This window comes from Macrotis lagotis, chromosome 1 (genome assembly GCF_037893015.1).
Source record: "Macrotis lagotis isolate mMagLag1 chromosome 1, bilby.v1.9.chrom.fasta, whole genome shotgun sequence".
Lineage (NCBI taxonomy): Eukaryota > Metazoa > Chordata > Mammalia > Peramelemorphia > Peramelidae > Macrotis > Macrotis lagotis.
The window spans coordinates 147,025,583-147,042,205 of NC_133658.1; the positions used below are offsets into that span (position 1 = coordinate 147,025,583).

Sequence of the window (16,623 nt, forward strand, 5' to 3'; positions counted from 1 at the left end):
CCTCCCTCCTTTTCTTCCCTCCTCCCCTAGACAGAGAGGAATCTAATATAGTTTATACATGTGTAACTATGCTAAACATTTTCATATTAATCTTCTTGTGAAAGAAAAATCAGAACAAAAAGTGAAAAACAATGAAAGGATAAAAACAAAACAAATTTAAAAAATTGAAAACAATTTACTTTGGTCTTCATTCAGACTCCCTAGTTTCTTCTCTGGATGTGGATGATATATTTTCCATCACAAGTCTTTTAGAATTGACTTTGATCATTGTACTACTGAGATGAACAAGTCCATTACAGTTGATCAACATACACTGTTGCTGTTAATGTTTTTAATATTCTTCTGGTTCTGTTCACTTCACTGAGCATCCATTCATGGCAAGTCTTTCTAGGCTTTTCTGAAGTTTGTCTGAAAGCTTCTTAAATAGTTATGAGGAGATGTGTTGTTGTGTGACAGCCCTCCTGATATAAACTTTTGTGTATGGAAAACCAAGGAGCTATATTGCTGCCCTCTCTAGTCAGAAATCATGTAGACAACAAGATGTAATATAAAAAACTTGGGACTTAAGAGTTAGGCATATTATGGATTAGAATCCCTGGGAAGAAGGATGAAGGTAGGGGGTGACTTGGCCCTGAACAAGTCATATAACCTCTTTGAAACTTAGCTTTCTCATCTGTAAAATAGGAATTAATAATACTTATTGTAAGCAATTTGTAATTTTAATACTTATTGTAAGCAATAATAATAATACTTATTGTAAGCAAAGAATACTTATTGTACCTGCTTTCTAGAGTAGTAAATGAAATATATTTTGTAACCCTTCAAGCTCTCTAATTCAGTTAGCTTCATTAAAGCTGTACAATTCTTCATCATCTTCTTCTTCTTTTCCTCCTACTCCTCTTCCTCCTTCTTCTCCTCTTTTCCTCCTCCTTCTTAGTAAGGAAGGGATTCTGCTAGATTAATGTTTCTCAAGCCTTTTGGTCTGAGGACTGCTTCACATTTGTTTTAGGCAGTTTTGGGGTTAAATGACTTGCCTGGGGTCACACAACTAGTGTGTCTGAGTTCAGATTTGAACTCTGGTCCTTCTCATTTCAGGGCTGGTTCTTTACTCATTGTACCATTTGGCTGCCTCTAACATTTTTAAAAAATTATGGAAGACTTTCTCAAAGTGCGTTTTTAGGTGGATTTTTGTTATTCAGTTACTTTTCAATCATGTTTAACTCTTTGTGACCCCATTTGGTATTTACGTGACAAGGATAGTAGAATGATTTTCCATTTCATTCTCCACCTCATTTTACAGATGAGGAAACTGAGGCAAACAAGTTAAGTGACTTGCCAATGGTCACACAACTTGTAAATGTCTGAGACCAGATTTGAACTCTGAAATAGGAGTCTCCTGTCTCCAGGACTGATACTGTGCCACCTAGCAGCCCTGTGGTGGGTTATATATAACTAGTCATATTTAGCATGCTATAAATTAAAACATTAGTATTATTATGAAATAGTTTTGACCCAGTGGACTCCTTCAAATGTGGCTCAATGATCTGAGGAAGTCCTTTTTCAATTTCCTATTTATTCTCTTCAGTTTAGTACCATTGATAATCCCTGGCTAGTTGTTGCACCCCCCACCCCCACTTTGGTCAAGATCTGGATTTTCTGTTGTATGTATTCCTCAGCAAAATGTCTGAAAATGAGACCATTTATTCATATAAATAACATTTATTGATATCCAATGCATTGTTCTACCAGTATAGTTTTTTCCTTGAGAAGTTTAGATCAGGAAGGATGAGGTCATCTGAATATAAAACCTGCTTTGTATTGAGGAAAATGATTTTTAAAACATAGGAATACTCTCATTATTGTTATAATGATAAAAAGTTCAGTGATTCGACAGAACCCATATTGTTGATTGTTTTTGTTTAGTCAAGACTGACTCTTTATTACCACATTTGAAGTTTCCTTGGCAAAGATATTGGAGTGGTTTGCTATTTTTCAGATGAAGAAACTGAGGCAGTAAGAAACTGAGATAGTATGTCTGAGGTTACATTTGAACTTTGAAGATGAGCCTTCCTGATTCCAAACCCAATTTTGTTATCACACTTGGTTAAATACATTGAAACTTCTTGAATCAAGTAGCAATCTATATAAAATGGTGTCAAAAGGCATTATTTAATGTTTACTCTTGGACATGAAAGTGTCCTATAGTAGTATTTTGCACTGAGAACTCTAGCTTCTATTTTTAAGATTTTGAAAAATCTTAAAAATTGATAAAGAATGCTAATAATTATAATGATTATGAGAGTAATAGCTGATATGTATTACATAGCATTTATATTTATTAAGTATATAAATATTTATATTTTTATTTGTACACATTTATATCATACTTCAAAGTTTGCGAAGTGCATCTTATATGTTTTATCTCATTTGATCCTCACAACAGCCTGGTAAGATTTATGTTATTATTATCCCCATTTTAACAGATGAGGAAACTCAGGCAGACAGCAACTGTGTGACCTAGGGTCACTCAATTTTATAAATGTCTGAGGCTAGCGTTGAACTCAGGTCTTTCTGACTCTGTGTCTAACACTGTCTGCTGTGCCATCTCACAGAGTTAGATAAGGGAGATCGTGATTAGTAGCTCTTCTCTAGGAGTACACAAACCTATTTCCTTAATTGTTAGTGATTTTTTTTTCTTCCTGCATGCTGTCCCTGAGAGATTTGTTCTTTATTTCCCTTCTTATTCCTTATCTCAATAATTCCCAACAACTACCTATTCACATACTTTGTGGGTATAGAGACTCGAACAACAGTTGCTGTCAAACTGTCTTGACCTGTGGCCACCAGGGAGGCAAAGATTTCAGACAGATGGAAGAGGAAAAGGCCTCATTATAAACTGCAGCTACTTCTTCCATAACTGAAGCTTCTAGCCAGAAGGCAAACTTGAGATGGCTGAAATATGGGGAAAAACTATTGGACATTTAATAATTTTTTTCAGATTTATCCCCAAAATAATTTGCTTTCCTTTGGAAGAAGAGGCTAATTAATTATTTACCCTTTCTAAGGTGCTCTTATACAAGTAAATGAAGATGGAGTGATCCATACTTGCTTATTTGATAATCTAGTCATTTATTTATTCATTTTTTCTTTGTTTCTCTATTTTCTCCCTCTCTCCCTTTTCTTAATTTCTCTTTTTCTTTTTTCCTTTGTCTCTTTCTCTCCCCTTCCTCCTTCTCCTCCTCATTCACCTCCTCTTCCTCTTTCTCCTCCTCCTTTTCTCTCTGTTTCTCTGTCTCTCTGTCTCTTTCTCTCCCCTTTCCAGAATAGCCTGTAACAGTGGAATAGATAAAAACCAATTGACCCTTAACCCTATGTCTTACCTGCCTTTAACCAAAGTCTGCTCAGATGGGCAGGAAGAGGTATATCTAGTTAATACCCAGGCATTTTCACATATTTGAAGGACCAGAAATGTGACACATGCTAATAACAAGCTGCTTTGTCAGTCAGGACTAACTCTCAACTCTATTGTAGTTTTTGAAAAGTTTTTTAAGGTAAGTATTAGCTCCCTTACTCAACTGAAGTCAAGTGCCCTTAAAATTTAATTGCAAGAATCCTCTTTAACAATTTTTTCCAAATTGACCAGGTTATCTTGTTCAGTTTGGACTCTAGAAATATACAGAAATGTACCCCTCAATGCTTCCAAGTTGGTTGACATCTTGGATTTATTCATTATCTCATAAAATTTTTGAAAGGTTATTTTTCTCTATATAATAATTGGAGAGTTCTGATAGAGGCAATATTTGTTAAATAGATTTCCCCTTTCCTTTGGGACTTTGGTTACATTGGATGCTTTATAACGGTTGTAAGTTGAATTAGGCTCTTCTATGTAGAATGTGATAATGAACAATTTAGTTAATCCTACAAATATTCTGTGGGCTAAATATTTGAAAGGCCATAAATTTAGATGGGAGAGGTGGGGAGAATGTAAATGCCATTGATCTTAGAATTTATGGAGCATATACATACATACATACACACACACAGACAAACAGACAGACAGACAAACATCTTTATCTGAAGGGGCACTTTCAGGAGTAAGATTTGAATAAGACTTTTGAACCTGTAGTAAGGCTCTTATTTCTTCATCTATAAAATGGGCTTAATAATGCTTGGACTCTGCCTCCCTGGAGTATTTTAAATGGAGTACCTCATATGCTATGAAACAATTTATAAATCTTAGTTATTATTATTGAATGATTATACTAAAAACCTTCTTGGGATTGAACTCATCTTGGAGAAGGTAGAGGGTGCCACTGGCAAGTTTATGCAATGGGAAATAAAATATATTGAAATAGCAAATCAAGAATTTTTAGTGTGTCACCACTGTGCATGTTGGAGGGGAGGGTACTAAATAAGTGGTAGAATTTGATTTTTTTTCCCTTCAAAATAAGTCATGAGACCTTTTTTTTTCCCCATAGGTGATCATGGAGGAAGCACTTTACTCCCACCCAATATCACCAATGAATTTACAGAATATGGGACCATGGAAGAAAGGGGAGAAGTCCTCAGAGCTTCACTTGAATTTGAAGCAGAGAGTCAACAGTGTTGTGCACAGGGGCGGGAGCGGGGTCAGCTCTTGGTTGGCCCCCAATTGGGTCTCAACAGCCCAACTTTAGAAGAACTGAATCATGAGGGGCGATCATCCTCACATAGCCATCTTAAAGATCCAAATTTGCCACCACCTATTGGTTCCCTGGCCCCAGCACCAAATAGTGAGGAAACTAGCATGGCTTCAGGAGAACTGCAAGCACCAAAGGTACTAGAAGGAGATGTGATTTCTATTTCATCAGCTCGGCGAATGGAAAAAAGGTTGAATGCCACCCGCCGGGAAGCACGAGGAGCCAACAGACCAGCTACCGCTGGCCAAGAAAAGCCACCAGAAATACCTCTTCCAGCTGAATTAATAACTGAGGACAATTTTTATTTGAGTATTGAAAAGGATTTGACTGCCTTATTAACTGGGGAAACCCAGCCAGTGTTGTCCCAAATCACAAATGATGGGAAGAAAGAGACTGCCAGAAGGCAGGAGGTGATCTGCCAAAAGACCTCTGTGGAACAACCAGCAGTGGCCCATAAAGTAGAGGGCACCATTAACTTTAAGGGGGGAAAACGATCAGACTCGGGAAGGAAGCCTCTGGGATCTGATCAAGGTACAGTCTACAGGTCAGCTGTAGAGCAGGGAAGTTCGACAGGTCGCTCTGGCAGGATCAAACACGTAGGATTTCAAGGAGTAGAGATTCTTTGGACAGGGGGAGAGGAGGAAGAAATGAGACATTCTTCAGCAGATGTGGAGGCATCTGTGGAAAGGACAGCCTTTTCCAAAAGCAAAGAGTCTTCCAAAGGGTCAAACCATCCCATTCCATCTGTGACTTTCTCTCATTCAGTCCAGTTGACGGAGGGTGTTTGGGATGAACCTTGGAAAGATTCTTCAGAAAGGCTTGGAACTAGATCAGGGACATTTTCTCCAGGATTGTTTGTAGAAGGTGGAGAAGATGAAGTATTTTTGAAGGAAAATGAACAACATCCTGAGAAGAAATCTGTGCCAGAGAGGGAAGTGGAAAGGTGAGGTCACATCTTAATCTTGTCCTTGAATTTATGAGTAAGAGTGTTCACTATGGAAAAGGTAGGTCTGTGTTTTGTTTTAGGGTTACAAATTCAGTTTGCTACTACTATGAAATCCTATTATCACTGTGTAATAGATTTCCTTCTAATTCATGCTCTGCCTATTGGAATTTAGTTTCTAAAATATTGGAAAGAGCTTCCATCTTTCCACTTCCCTTTCAACTTTATTTCAGTCTTTCTTTCCCTATTGATAGTTCTTTTTTCTTCTCGCCTTTGTCTTTCTCTTCTCTTTTTCTTTCTTTGCTCTTTTTTATTTCCTTCCTTTCTCTTTTCTTCATTGTCTCTTTCTCTTCTTTTTCTTTCTTTTCTTTCTCTTCTTTCTCTCCTTCCTTCCTTCTTATGCCTCCTTCCTTTCCTCCTTCCATTCCTCCCTCTCACTCTTAAGTGCAGCAGCCAGTCTCAGAAACTTTAACCTGTTTCTTTTTCTGATGGGGATTCACATCTCTTTAGACTACCTGATGGCTTGCCATCTTATTTCTGTCCTTAGTGCAGATAGCCTATTGCATCACCTTCTAATTCCAAACTCCAAAATCAAGTGATTCAGCAAATTTGACCTCCTCTAGTGGCAGAGATCACAGACTTGGACCCTTACACTTAATTGATCTCACCATATTGTTGCTTCACCATGGTGCCTCAGTTACATGGCAGGTACCATATCTAGAGGGCCAAGGCCTCCCACTGATTCCAGATCATCACCAGTAGTCCTGTTTCCTATACAAGCAGACCCCAGGGTGGAGATAGTTCTAGAAAAGGCAGTGAGAATCTTGTCTTTGTATATTTCCATCACTTTAATCAACATAATGAGCATGTCATATCATCATTCACTTGATGTCATGGTCTTTTTCGATTATGAAAGACAGTAATAATCATCTATATTAAAAATTTGTCAGAGACTACTGGGGCAGGGCTATACTGAACATCCATTTGATTAAAGTAAGATATTTATATCTATCTACCCTTCTGTCTATATATCTATACAAACATATATGTGTATGTACACATATGTGTATATATGTATATGTGTATATATAAGTATAGAAAGATGGGAAAACCTTGTCTAATGTTTTATTTTTGCATTTGACATGTTTTCTCTGCTGCACATTATAAGATAAAAGTTATACAATAATGCTCATTACCCTAATAATTTAAGTGGTTTTGACACTTTTGGCTTGGTAAAAACATCTCACTTTTTACAAAAATCATTAGTAGCTAAAAGGCATTTTCTCACATTGCATTAGTGATCACATCAAAAAAATATGAAAGGGACGGCTCGGTGGCACAGTGGATAGAGCACTGGCCCTGAAGTCAGGAGTACCTGAGTTCAAATCTGGCCTCAGACACTTAATAATTACCTAGCTATGTGGCCTTGGACAAGCCACTTAACCGCAATTCCTTCCAAAAACCTTAAAAAAAATGGAGTCAATATCTTGAGTGACTTTTTAGAACATCTGAATAGCTGGCTAACAAAGATACTCAGTAGCTTTATGTTGGTTCATGCTGGCTGTTTTTCTACCAGACTCCAGGTCATTCTTCTTGTTCTCTCAAGAAGGGAGCTTGGCTCACTGTCTTCTCTTCTCCTCTGCTCATGTCTTTATGCTAAAAGGATTCCAAAAATTACTGGTGATACTTCTTCCAATGTCCTTCCCTCCCATTTACTCCATCTACTCAGATCCATGCCCACTCTTCTATTCCACCTTATCCATTCACAGGATGGGCAAGTCCTAACTCTCTTCCCTGTCCTTTTGACACTCGTGCCTCATCAAACCCTAACTCTGGATTACTCTTACCATTTGCTTTACTCCTACTCACATGCTGCTAAATGGAGCTGGAGGAAGTCATGCAACTGATCCATCTGGGTCCACTACAAATTTGTTTTTTTGATCTAAACTTGGTCCCTCCCTGCAGCAAAATCCTAAAAAAAAATCAACCACATTCTTTGCTTCTATTTACTTTTCTTCACATCTCAGCTCTTAGTAGTTTGACTTCTGTTCTTAGTGCTCAACTAAAGCTGCGCTCTTTTAATTGCCAAAGCTAAAGGCTTTTTCTTAATTCTGATTCTTGTTGACCTTTCTACAGCATCTGACAACCATCTTTTCTTCCAAATACTCTCTTGTTTCTTGTTTGTGGGTGTGTGTAACAACATGCTTTGTTGGTTCTCTTCCTTCTTTACTGGCTACTCCATTTAAATCTCATTTTCTAATTCTTTATCCTTATTCAGCTAATTCTTTATCTTTATCCTTTATCATTATAATTCATATCAGTCTTGATTATTGATGCTTATTAACTGTGAGTGTATTTCAAAGTTCAGTCCTCAGTTCTCTTTTCCCTCTCCCCCAATTCTTGTCCTTCTCTGTTTCCTCCCCTTCCTTTTGCCTTTTCCCTTTCCTTTTCCCTTTCCTTTTCCTTTTCCTTTTCCCTTTCCTTTTCTCTTTCCCATTCCTTTTCCCTTACCCCCTCCTTGTTATTTTTCCTTTTTGATCCCTGCTGCTTAAGACAATAGGGCATATCACACATGCTCTTTTCAGTCACATCCAATTCTTCATGACCCTATTTGGAATTGGCTTGGCAAAGATACTGGAGTGGTTTGCCATTTACTTCTCCAGCTTATTTTACAATTGAGTAAACTGAGACAAACAAGGTTAAGTGACTTGCCCAGGGTCACACATCTAGTGAATGACTGAGATTAGATTCAAAATCAGGTCTCCCTGACTAATTAATAATAGGTAATTAATAGATGCTTACTGATGTTTATTGATGAAATGCTAAATTCTGAGCAGATTTAATTGAAAGAAGCTGAACATAGTTTGGGTTCTTTCCAGTAATAACAAAGCAAATAATTCCCAAAAATGATACTTTGGTTTTTTGACATATGAAATCATGGCATCTCACATTTGGAAGGGATTTCAGAGGTAATCTTGTCTATTCACTCATTTCTAACCCCCCAAATAGGAATCCTTTCTATCACCTTAGGCCTTTGTTTTAAAACCTTCAGAGATACAGATGTATGGACTGGATGGTAGTATTTTTAAAAGGATTTTGAACTGATGGAGTGTACTGGAAGCCAAGAGCCAACATGATTGTAGGGTTTCAGTTTCAAAGGCATTTCCAAAGGAATGCTGGTATTTTCTCCTCTTGACCATGTACTTGTCAACATTATTATCAGCTCCTTAGATAAAGGTGTAGGTGCCTTACTGCTACAAAATGTAAAGATCACCCAGAGCTGGGATGAAACAGCTAACATCAGTAAATAAGGATTTATTATGTACCTGCTGTATACCAAGCTCTTGAGTTGCAAAGATATCAGAGAAACCGTTTTCTTCCTTGAGATTGTTATAATCCAGCTGGCTCATTGAATGCCAGAGTCAGGGTCCATCCATTTAGATCAGATCCTCACCAACTCTTACCTAGATTATTTCAGCTGCTTCCTCCTTGCTTCAAATCTCTTGGGGCAGCTGGGTTGGCTGGTCTTGGAGACTGGAGGATGGGAGTTCAAATCCAGCTTCAGACACTTTGACCTTGGGCAAGTCACATAATCCTGATTGCCTCACATCCAGGGCCATCTTGAGTTGTGGTTCATATCTGGCCACTGTACCCTGATGGCTCTGGAGGAGAAAGGCTGGTAACTTAGCGCAGCTCCCTTCCCCCCACAAAAATCCAGTTCATGTGCTTGACATGGCATCACCTCCCTGGTGTCATGGCCTTTTTCGAGAATGAAGGACGAGCATCATCATCATCATCATCATCTGGCTGATCTGTCTTCCACACAGTTGCAAAAACTGTTCTTCTCCAACACAGATCTAACCATGAAAAGCTCTTTGACTCCTGTTGCCTCTTGGATTAAAAAACAAACAAACTGCATTTAGCTTTTAAAGTCCATTGCAGCTGGACCCTAGAAGTCTCTCCAGCCTCTCTGGACTTCACTCTCCCTCCTGTATTTTGTGAACCAGACAAACTGGCCTTTTGCTCTTCCTCACCTGCTGCACTTGTGTCTCTGTATCTTTGTATTGGCCATCCCTTGTTCCTAGAACATATCCCCCCTTCACTTCCACTGCAGAGTATCCCTTTACTCCTTCCAGATATGGCTCAGGTACTTCTTGTCCAGTTTGATGGTGTAGTGATTGGCATGCTTGGTTTGGATTCAGGAGGACCTGAGTCAAAATCAAACCCAAGACACTTACTAACTGGACTCTGGACAGGTCATGGAACTGCCTCAGTGTCTTCAACTGCAAAATGGGAATAATAATAGCACTTACCTCACAGGGTTGTAATGTTTGTCAAAAGAGTAACATAGTGTGTGTCTCCTTAATAAATGCTTATTCCCTTCCCCTATCTCTGTCTCCTTCTGCCCTCACTTAAAGTGTCCTCTTTCCTTAAATCTCCTGTATTTAAGTAAATGATATTTATATGTATTTATTTTCTTACTATACTTATAAATACATATATATATATATATATGTGTGTGTGTGCGTGTGTACGTGTATATATGTGTATATATATAAATATATACATGTGTATATATTCTTTATTTCTCCTAATAGAATATAAATTGAGAATTCTTTTTTACTCTTTATACTTGTATCCTTGGTGTCTTACATAGTTTAATGGAATATGGAAAACAGTAAATAACAATTGAATGAAGAGACAAAATGGAATAAAATAAATTTGTATTGGGATAAATGTAAAATTCTATATTTAAGTTAACACTCCCCCCTCCCGAAATTGCCAACCCCAAACCAACCACACAAGGACAAAAGATGGAGGATGACAGATTCTGTGAAAATACCCTGGTTATTTTTGTGTACTGCAAGGGTATCAATATGAGTCACCCAGAGAGGGGTGCGGCAGCCCCAAAAGTGAATGTGATCTTATGCTGCATTCATGAGAGACACAGAATGGTAAAAGAGAGGCTGGCATTTCTGCTGCTCTTTGACCTGGTCAGACTATATCTGGAGTGCTATATTCAGTCCTGGATGCCACATTGTAGGAAAGAAATTTATAGACTGCAGCAGGTGTGGAAGAGGTCAACTAGGATGATCAGTAGATAGAAGACCATACCAAATGAGAATCAGTGTAAGGAGCAGGGGACCTTGAGCTTAAAGAATAGAATTAGACTAAGGGGTTGTCTTAGAAGTGGGTATGATAACTATCTTCTTGGATATAAACAGCTGTTTCATGAAAAGGGATTAATTTTATTCTTTTTGGTCAAAGAGGGAAGACTAGGCGTGATATATAATAACTGTAGTGGTGAATTTCAGTTTGATAAATAATATTGTTCCAAAGTAGGCTGGGTTGTTTTGTGGTTTCTCCAATTACTGGTGGTCTTTATGCAGAGAAAAGCCTCTTCTTGGGGAAGCTAAAGAACAAATTTCTATAAAGATATCACTTGGACTAAGTCACATGCATTTTCTGAAACCTGCCATTTTACCTTTAGACTTCATAATTCTTAGAATATTTTGCTGAGAATATGGCAGCTCAAGATGTGGTTCTTCCCTAAGACCTAAACCACTAAATTAGATTTAACTTTTCAAAAGGTGCATAGGAAGGAAAGGAAGGAATAATCACAATATTTATATAGTACCTTACATTTAAAAAATTATTTATTTAAGGCAATGGGGTTAAGTGACTTGCCCAAGGTCACACATCTAGGTAATTATTAAGTGTCTGAGGTCAAATTTGAACTCAGGTCCTCCGGACTCCAGGGCTTGTGCTCTATCCACTATGCCACCTAGCTGCTCCCTACTTCATAATTTTGAAAGCATATCTTCACAATGTTCTGAAGTAGGTAGGATAGTATCATTTCTCCCATTTTACAAATGAGAGAACTGAGACTTAGGTAGAGGTTAAGTGACTTGTCCAAGGACATTATAGTGCTAGGAAATCATACAGATAGGAATTGAACCTAGGCTTTTTGATTCCAAGTCTTCTACTTCCTATCTGTCCTCCAACTCCTACTTCCCAGCATACTATATTTTTCCTTTTCAAACATTTTTCGCAAGTCATTGGAGTTAAGTGACTTGCCCAAGATCACACAGCTAAGTAAGTTTTAAGTATTATCTGAGGCTGGATTTGAACTCAAGTCCTCCTGATTCCAGGGCTGGTGCCCTCTCCACTGTGCCACCTAGCCACCCTTATATTGTTTCTTAAATGGAAATCACTTACCTTTATGAAGTTATTCTCTTACAAATGAGCTCTTGTTATTTATGAAACAACATGGTGTATGGCTAGAGTCCCGGATCTGGAGTCAGTGAGACTTGAGTTCAGTCTTGTCACAGATCCTCGGTCTCTTTGTGACTTTGGATAAATTACTTGAATTTTTCTGGGTATCAGTTCTGAGTTGGACTTAATGACCTCTGAGTTCTTCCAGTGGTCCATTTGGGAACCTATGAAAAGCCTTAAATGCTTTTTTTTTCTAGAGAGGAGTTATTTACAAATTAAATAAACTTCTTTAATGGGTTTTGACAACTCATTTTACTACCATATGGTGGTTAGAACGGTCAAACCACCTCTGGACCCAAATGTTTCTTTGCTAGTAGTCTGATGGAGTGCAACTTATGACTCAAATTAGAGCTGTCATTTAAAATGTTATAATGTTTTCTTTCTTAGCAATATGCATTAGAGTTCTTTTGGGGGTGTCTGATTATGTGATTTTATTGTTGGATGGGAACTACCTCTGCTAATGCAAATTAGAACTAAGTTTGACTTGTAGCTTTAGAGAGTTGATGGAGCCACCAAGAGCTCAAGTGTCTTATCCAGGGTCCCATAGCCAGTGCCTTGAACCCAGGGTTTCATGATCCTCTCACACTGGGTCTAGAGACATCATGTTATGTGGATTTAGAATATCCCTTTCATTCCTTTCCTTCTTTCTCCCTTTTCTTCCCTCTCTTTTTCCTTTCTTTACTCACTGGGTCTCCATACCTCTCCCAGATTGGAACTTGAAGAACTTTCCAACCAAAGTCCAGGGATTTGACTTATTAAGCCTGTGTTGGATCACCCACCCTCAAGGCAGCCTGTTGGCCCTTGTGCTCATGAGGTCTCACCACAGTGAGGTTTAGGTCTGGTACAGACTCATGATTTCTATCACCCATTTCAGCTTAGAACTCCTGGGCTCAAGAATTCCACCAGCCTCAGATGATCTTTGAAAGCTGCTGTGGCGAAAATTAAGTTACCTTGAGGCCAAGTTGGTGAAGAGCCTCTTAGCCTGGTCTTTGGACAACAAATATATTGGGTGTGCTTTTGAAACCTTTATTAGCAAGGGTGGACAGACCTGCCAGAGTTTGAACTTGGCTGGTGCAGGCTGGGAACCTTGAAGAGGCTTTAAAGGGGTACTTTGGTGGAGTGCTCCCAAGGAAAGGCAAACCAGCCTAGGTCAAGAATATAGAGTAGATCAAATATCTCATATTAACCAGTGGTGGGATTTAGTCCATGAGTAGACCCTTTACTTTCAACTTGATTAAGATGGATGGTATTTGAAAAACAATAATAACATCAATAACAGTGAATATTTAGAGAGAGAAAATATTACAGATAACCAGCATGGCTTCATTATGATTAACTTCATTTCCTTTTTTTAACAGGATTACTAAACTAATAGAAAAGGATAATTTTATTGACATAGTACAGCTTTTGATAAAGAATCTTGTATTATTCTTGTGTAGAAAGTGGAAAGATATGAATTAGACCAGAATTTTATAGTATAAAAAGTTTGTACAGAGACCCCCGAAAGACTCCCAAGGACCCCCAGGATTCCCCAGACTGTACTTTGAGAAACTCTGGGTTAGACTCTAAAATAATCAAATGGACTTATACTAAATTGGATCACCAGATTCAGTGGGCTAATGGGTCCACATTGATTAACACTAGGGACCTGATCCTAGAGAGATGGGTTGAATACTTCCATAGCATTCTTTTTTTTAATCTCTCATGATTTATTTATTTACTTTCACATTACTACAATAATCTTGTGAGAAAAAACATAATCCCCCTCCGCCCTCAAAGATAGAGAAACCTCAAGAGGGAAAAAAAAGTGTCCTTCAGTCTGTGTTCAGATATCATTGACTGTCTCTGGGATGGGTTGCATTCTTTATCATAAGTCCATCAGAGAGGTTGCTTAATATTTTTTCCCCACAGTTGATATTGTTAATTGTATTTCCCTCCATTCTATTCCTCCCCACTCCCATTTATTCTATTCTCTTTCTCCTTTTAAACTATTTCTCCTCAAGAGGAATCTGTATCTGACTATCCTCTCCCATCATCTTCCCGGTCTTCTGTCATCTACAACACCTCCCCTCCCCCCATCTCCTTTCTCCTATATCTCTCGTCTCCTTTGTTCTCTAGGATGAGATAGATTTCTGTGTCCTATAGAATGTCCTATAGTGGTTCTCTGAGCCACTTCTGATGAGAATGAAGTCTCACTCATACCCCCTCCCTGCTTCTATTCTATTGCAAAAGATTTTTCTTATGAGAAATATCTTAGCCCATTCTGTCTCTCCTTTCACTTTCTCCCAGTGCATTCCTTTTTTCACCCACTGACTCCATCTTTATAATCTATTATACCATTATATTCAGCTCTCTCCTCTACCTTGTCTATATTTTCTCCTTTTAGCTTCTCTAATAAATGAGAAGGTTCATGTGTTCTCAGTATTATCTTCCCAGGCAGGAATACATGTAGTTCAACATCATTAATTCTCTCAAAGTTTCTGCTCAGCTCTGGTGATTTCAACAGGAAAGTTTGAAAGTTCCTTATTTAATTGAATGCCCATCTTTTCTCCTGAAAGAGGATGTTCAGTTTTGCTGTATAGTTGATTCTTGGTTGTAATCCAAGCTCTTTTGCCTTTCCAAATATCGCATTTCAAACCCTAGAACCCTTCGTATAGATGCTGCTAAAGCCTGCTAAATAGAATCACGATATTTGAATTGTTCCTTTCTGGCTGTTTGTAATATTTTCTCTTTGACTTGGGAATTCTGGAATTTGGCTGTAATATGCCTGAGAGTTTTTATTTTGAGTTCTCTTTCAGGAGGTGAACAGTGGATTCCCTCCATTTGTATTTTACCCTCTGCTTTAGGGCATCAGGTCAATTTTGTTGGATTATTTTTTGAAAAATGAAATCTAGGCTCTTTTCCTGGTCATGAATTTCAGGTAGCCCAATAATTTTAAAATTATCTTTACTGGATCTGTTTTTTCAGGTCAGTTGTTTTTCCAATGAGATAGTTCACATTTCCTTCTGGTTTTTCATGTTTTTTATTTTATTTGATTGTTTCTTGATTTCTCATAAAGTCATCAGTTTCCCTTACCTCCATTCTACATTTGAAGGAGCTATTTTCTTCAGAGAGCTTTATTATTTCCTTTTCCAATTGGTCAACTCTGCTTTTTAAGGCATTCTCCTCATTGACTTTTTAGACTACTTTTTACATTTGACTGAAACTGGTTTTTACCATATTATTTTCTTTGATATTTTTTTGTATCTCCTTCACCATGCTGCTGACTTGGTTTTCATGATTTTCCTGCATCACTCTCATTTCTCTTCCTAATTTTTCCTCTACCTCCCTTACTTTCTTTTCAAAGTCTTTTTTATGCTCTTCAATAACCTGAGACCAGTTCCTATTTTTCTTGGTGACTTTGGATGTAGAAGCTTTGACTTTGTTATCTTCTGAGTGTATATTTTGATCCTTCATGGGACCAAAGTAATTTTCCAAGGGAAAATTATTTTTTTTCTGTAGTTTGCTGGTTTCTCCAGCCTATGATCTGATTTTATTGTGCTTCCAAAGCTTTTAGGGGGTTTTAGGACCCCCTCCGCAGGGACTTTAATTCCTTGAATGTCTTATGAGGGACTCTGACTACTCTCTTGGTCTGTGCTCTGGTCTGCAAATGACTGCAAGCACTCCTCACTGCCCTGGAGTTGTGAGAAGGGACCCTGTTCCACTGTGGCAGTATGGTGGCCCAGACTGTGACCTGGATCTGGGTATGGACAAAGCAGCAGAGTCCTGCCCCAGGGATAGCAGAGAGACCTCTGCAGTCTCTCCTGACCCCCTGTGGGCTGAGCACTCTGGAAGCAGCTGTTGGGGGGGGGGGGATGTTCCAGGGCCAAGTCTTCCCTGAGGTCTGTGCTGTCCTGAGCTCCAAACTCTGATGTGGCAGAATTTTCCCCATTGATCTTCTAAGTTGTCCTTGGCAATCCTTGGACTGAGAGGTCCACTGTCAGGGACCTAGGCAACCCAAGGGCTCTTCCTGGAAGGCTGGATCTGGTTTACTCCAGCATAGTGTGTTTGTGACCTGGGCTGCACTGTGACTCTTTCCAACAGACATTTCTCATGGATTTTCCAAATTATCTTGGGCCAGAAAATTGTTCACTCAGTCTTTCTGTGAGTTCTGCCCCTCTAAAATCTGGTTAGAGTCATAATTTTACAGCATTTGGAGTGTTCTGGGGAAAAGCTCCTGGAAATTCCCACTTAATGCCACCATCTTGGCTCTGCCCTCCTCCACAGACCAACATCAATCAATGTAGAAATCATTGACAATTTACCCCAAGTTGAAGTCATTTTGTACCTAGCTGAAGTTCCAAGTGAAGAAGAGGTTTTGAATGCCATTAGGCTGCTTTCAAGAGGCAGAGCTGGGTGCTGATTCTATTCCAGCTGAGATCTACAAGGTGGTGGTGGGGTCCATTGCTCATCCAGAAATTGTCTGAAATTTTCCATGGTATTTATATGGTATTATAAGATTATCTCCTAAGAATTCCAGGATGCCTCCATTGTCCATCTCTATAAGGGTTAAGGGAATAGATTGTACTGTGACAATCATAAGGGTATTTCTCTTTTAACCATTGCTGATAACAATGGCTAATTTCTGGAGGACGATATGGCAAACCATTCTGTTATCTTTTCCAAGAAAATCCCAAAAGAAGTAATGCAAAAATTTGCCCTGAGTTACCAAAAAACAACTTCACA

General features: G+C 38.5%; 1 protein-coding gene across 6 annotated transcripts in view; it reads left to right on the forward strand.

Moving 5' to 3' along the window:
- The window catches only part of PSD3 (pleckstrin and Sec7 domain containing 3), a 765,972-nt gene that overhangs the window by 347,421 nt on the left and 401,928 nt on the right, over positions 1-16,623 (forward strand). For all 6 annotated transcript variants that reach the window (XM_074209082.1, XM_074209077.1, XM_074209078.1 and 3 more), the window contains one exon: positions 4,479-5,622. In XM_074209082.1, coding sequence (XP_074065183.1) covers positions 4,479-5,622 — 1,144 coding nt within the window. The remainder of the gene's footprint in view (positions 1-4,478; positions 5,623-16,623) is intronic.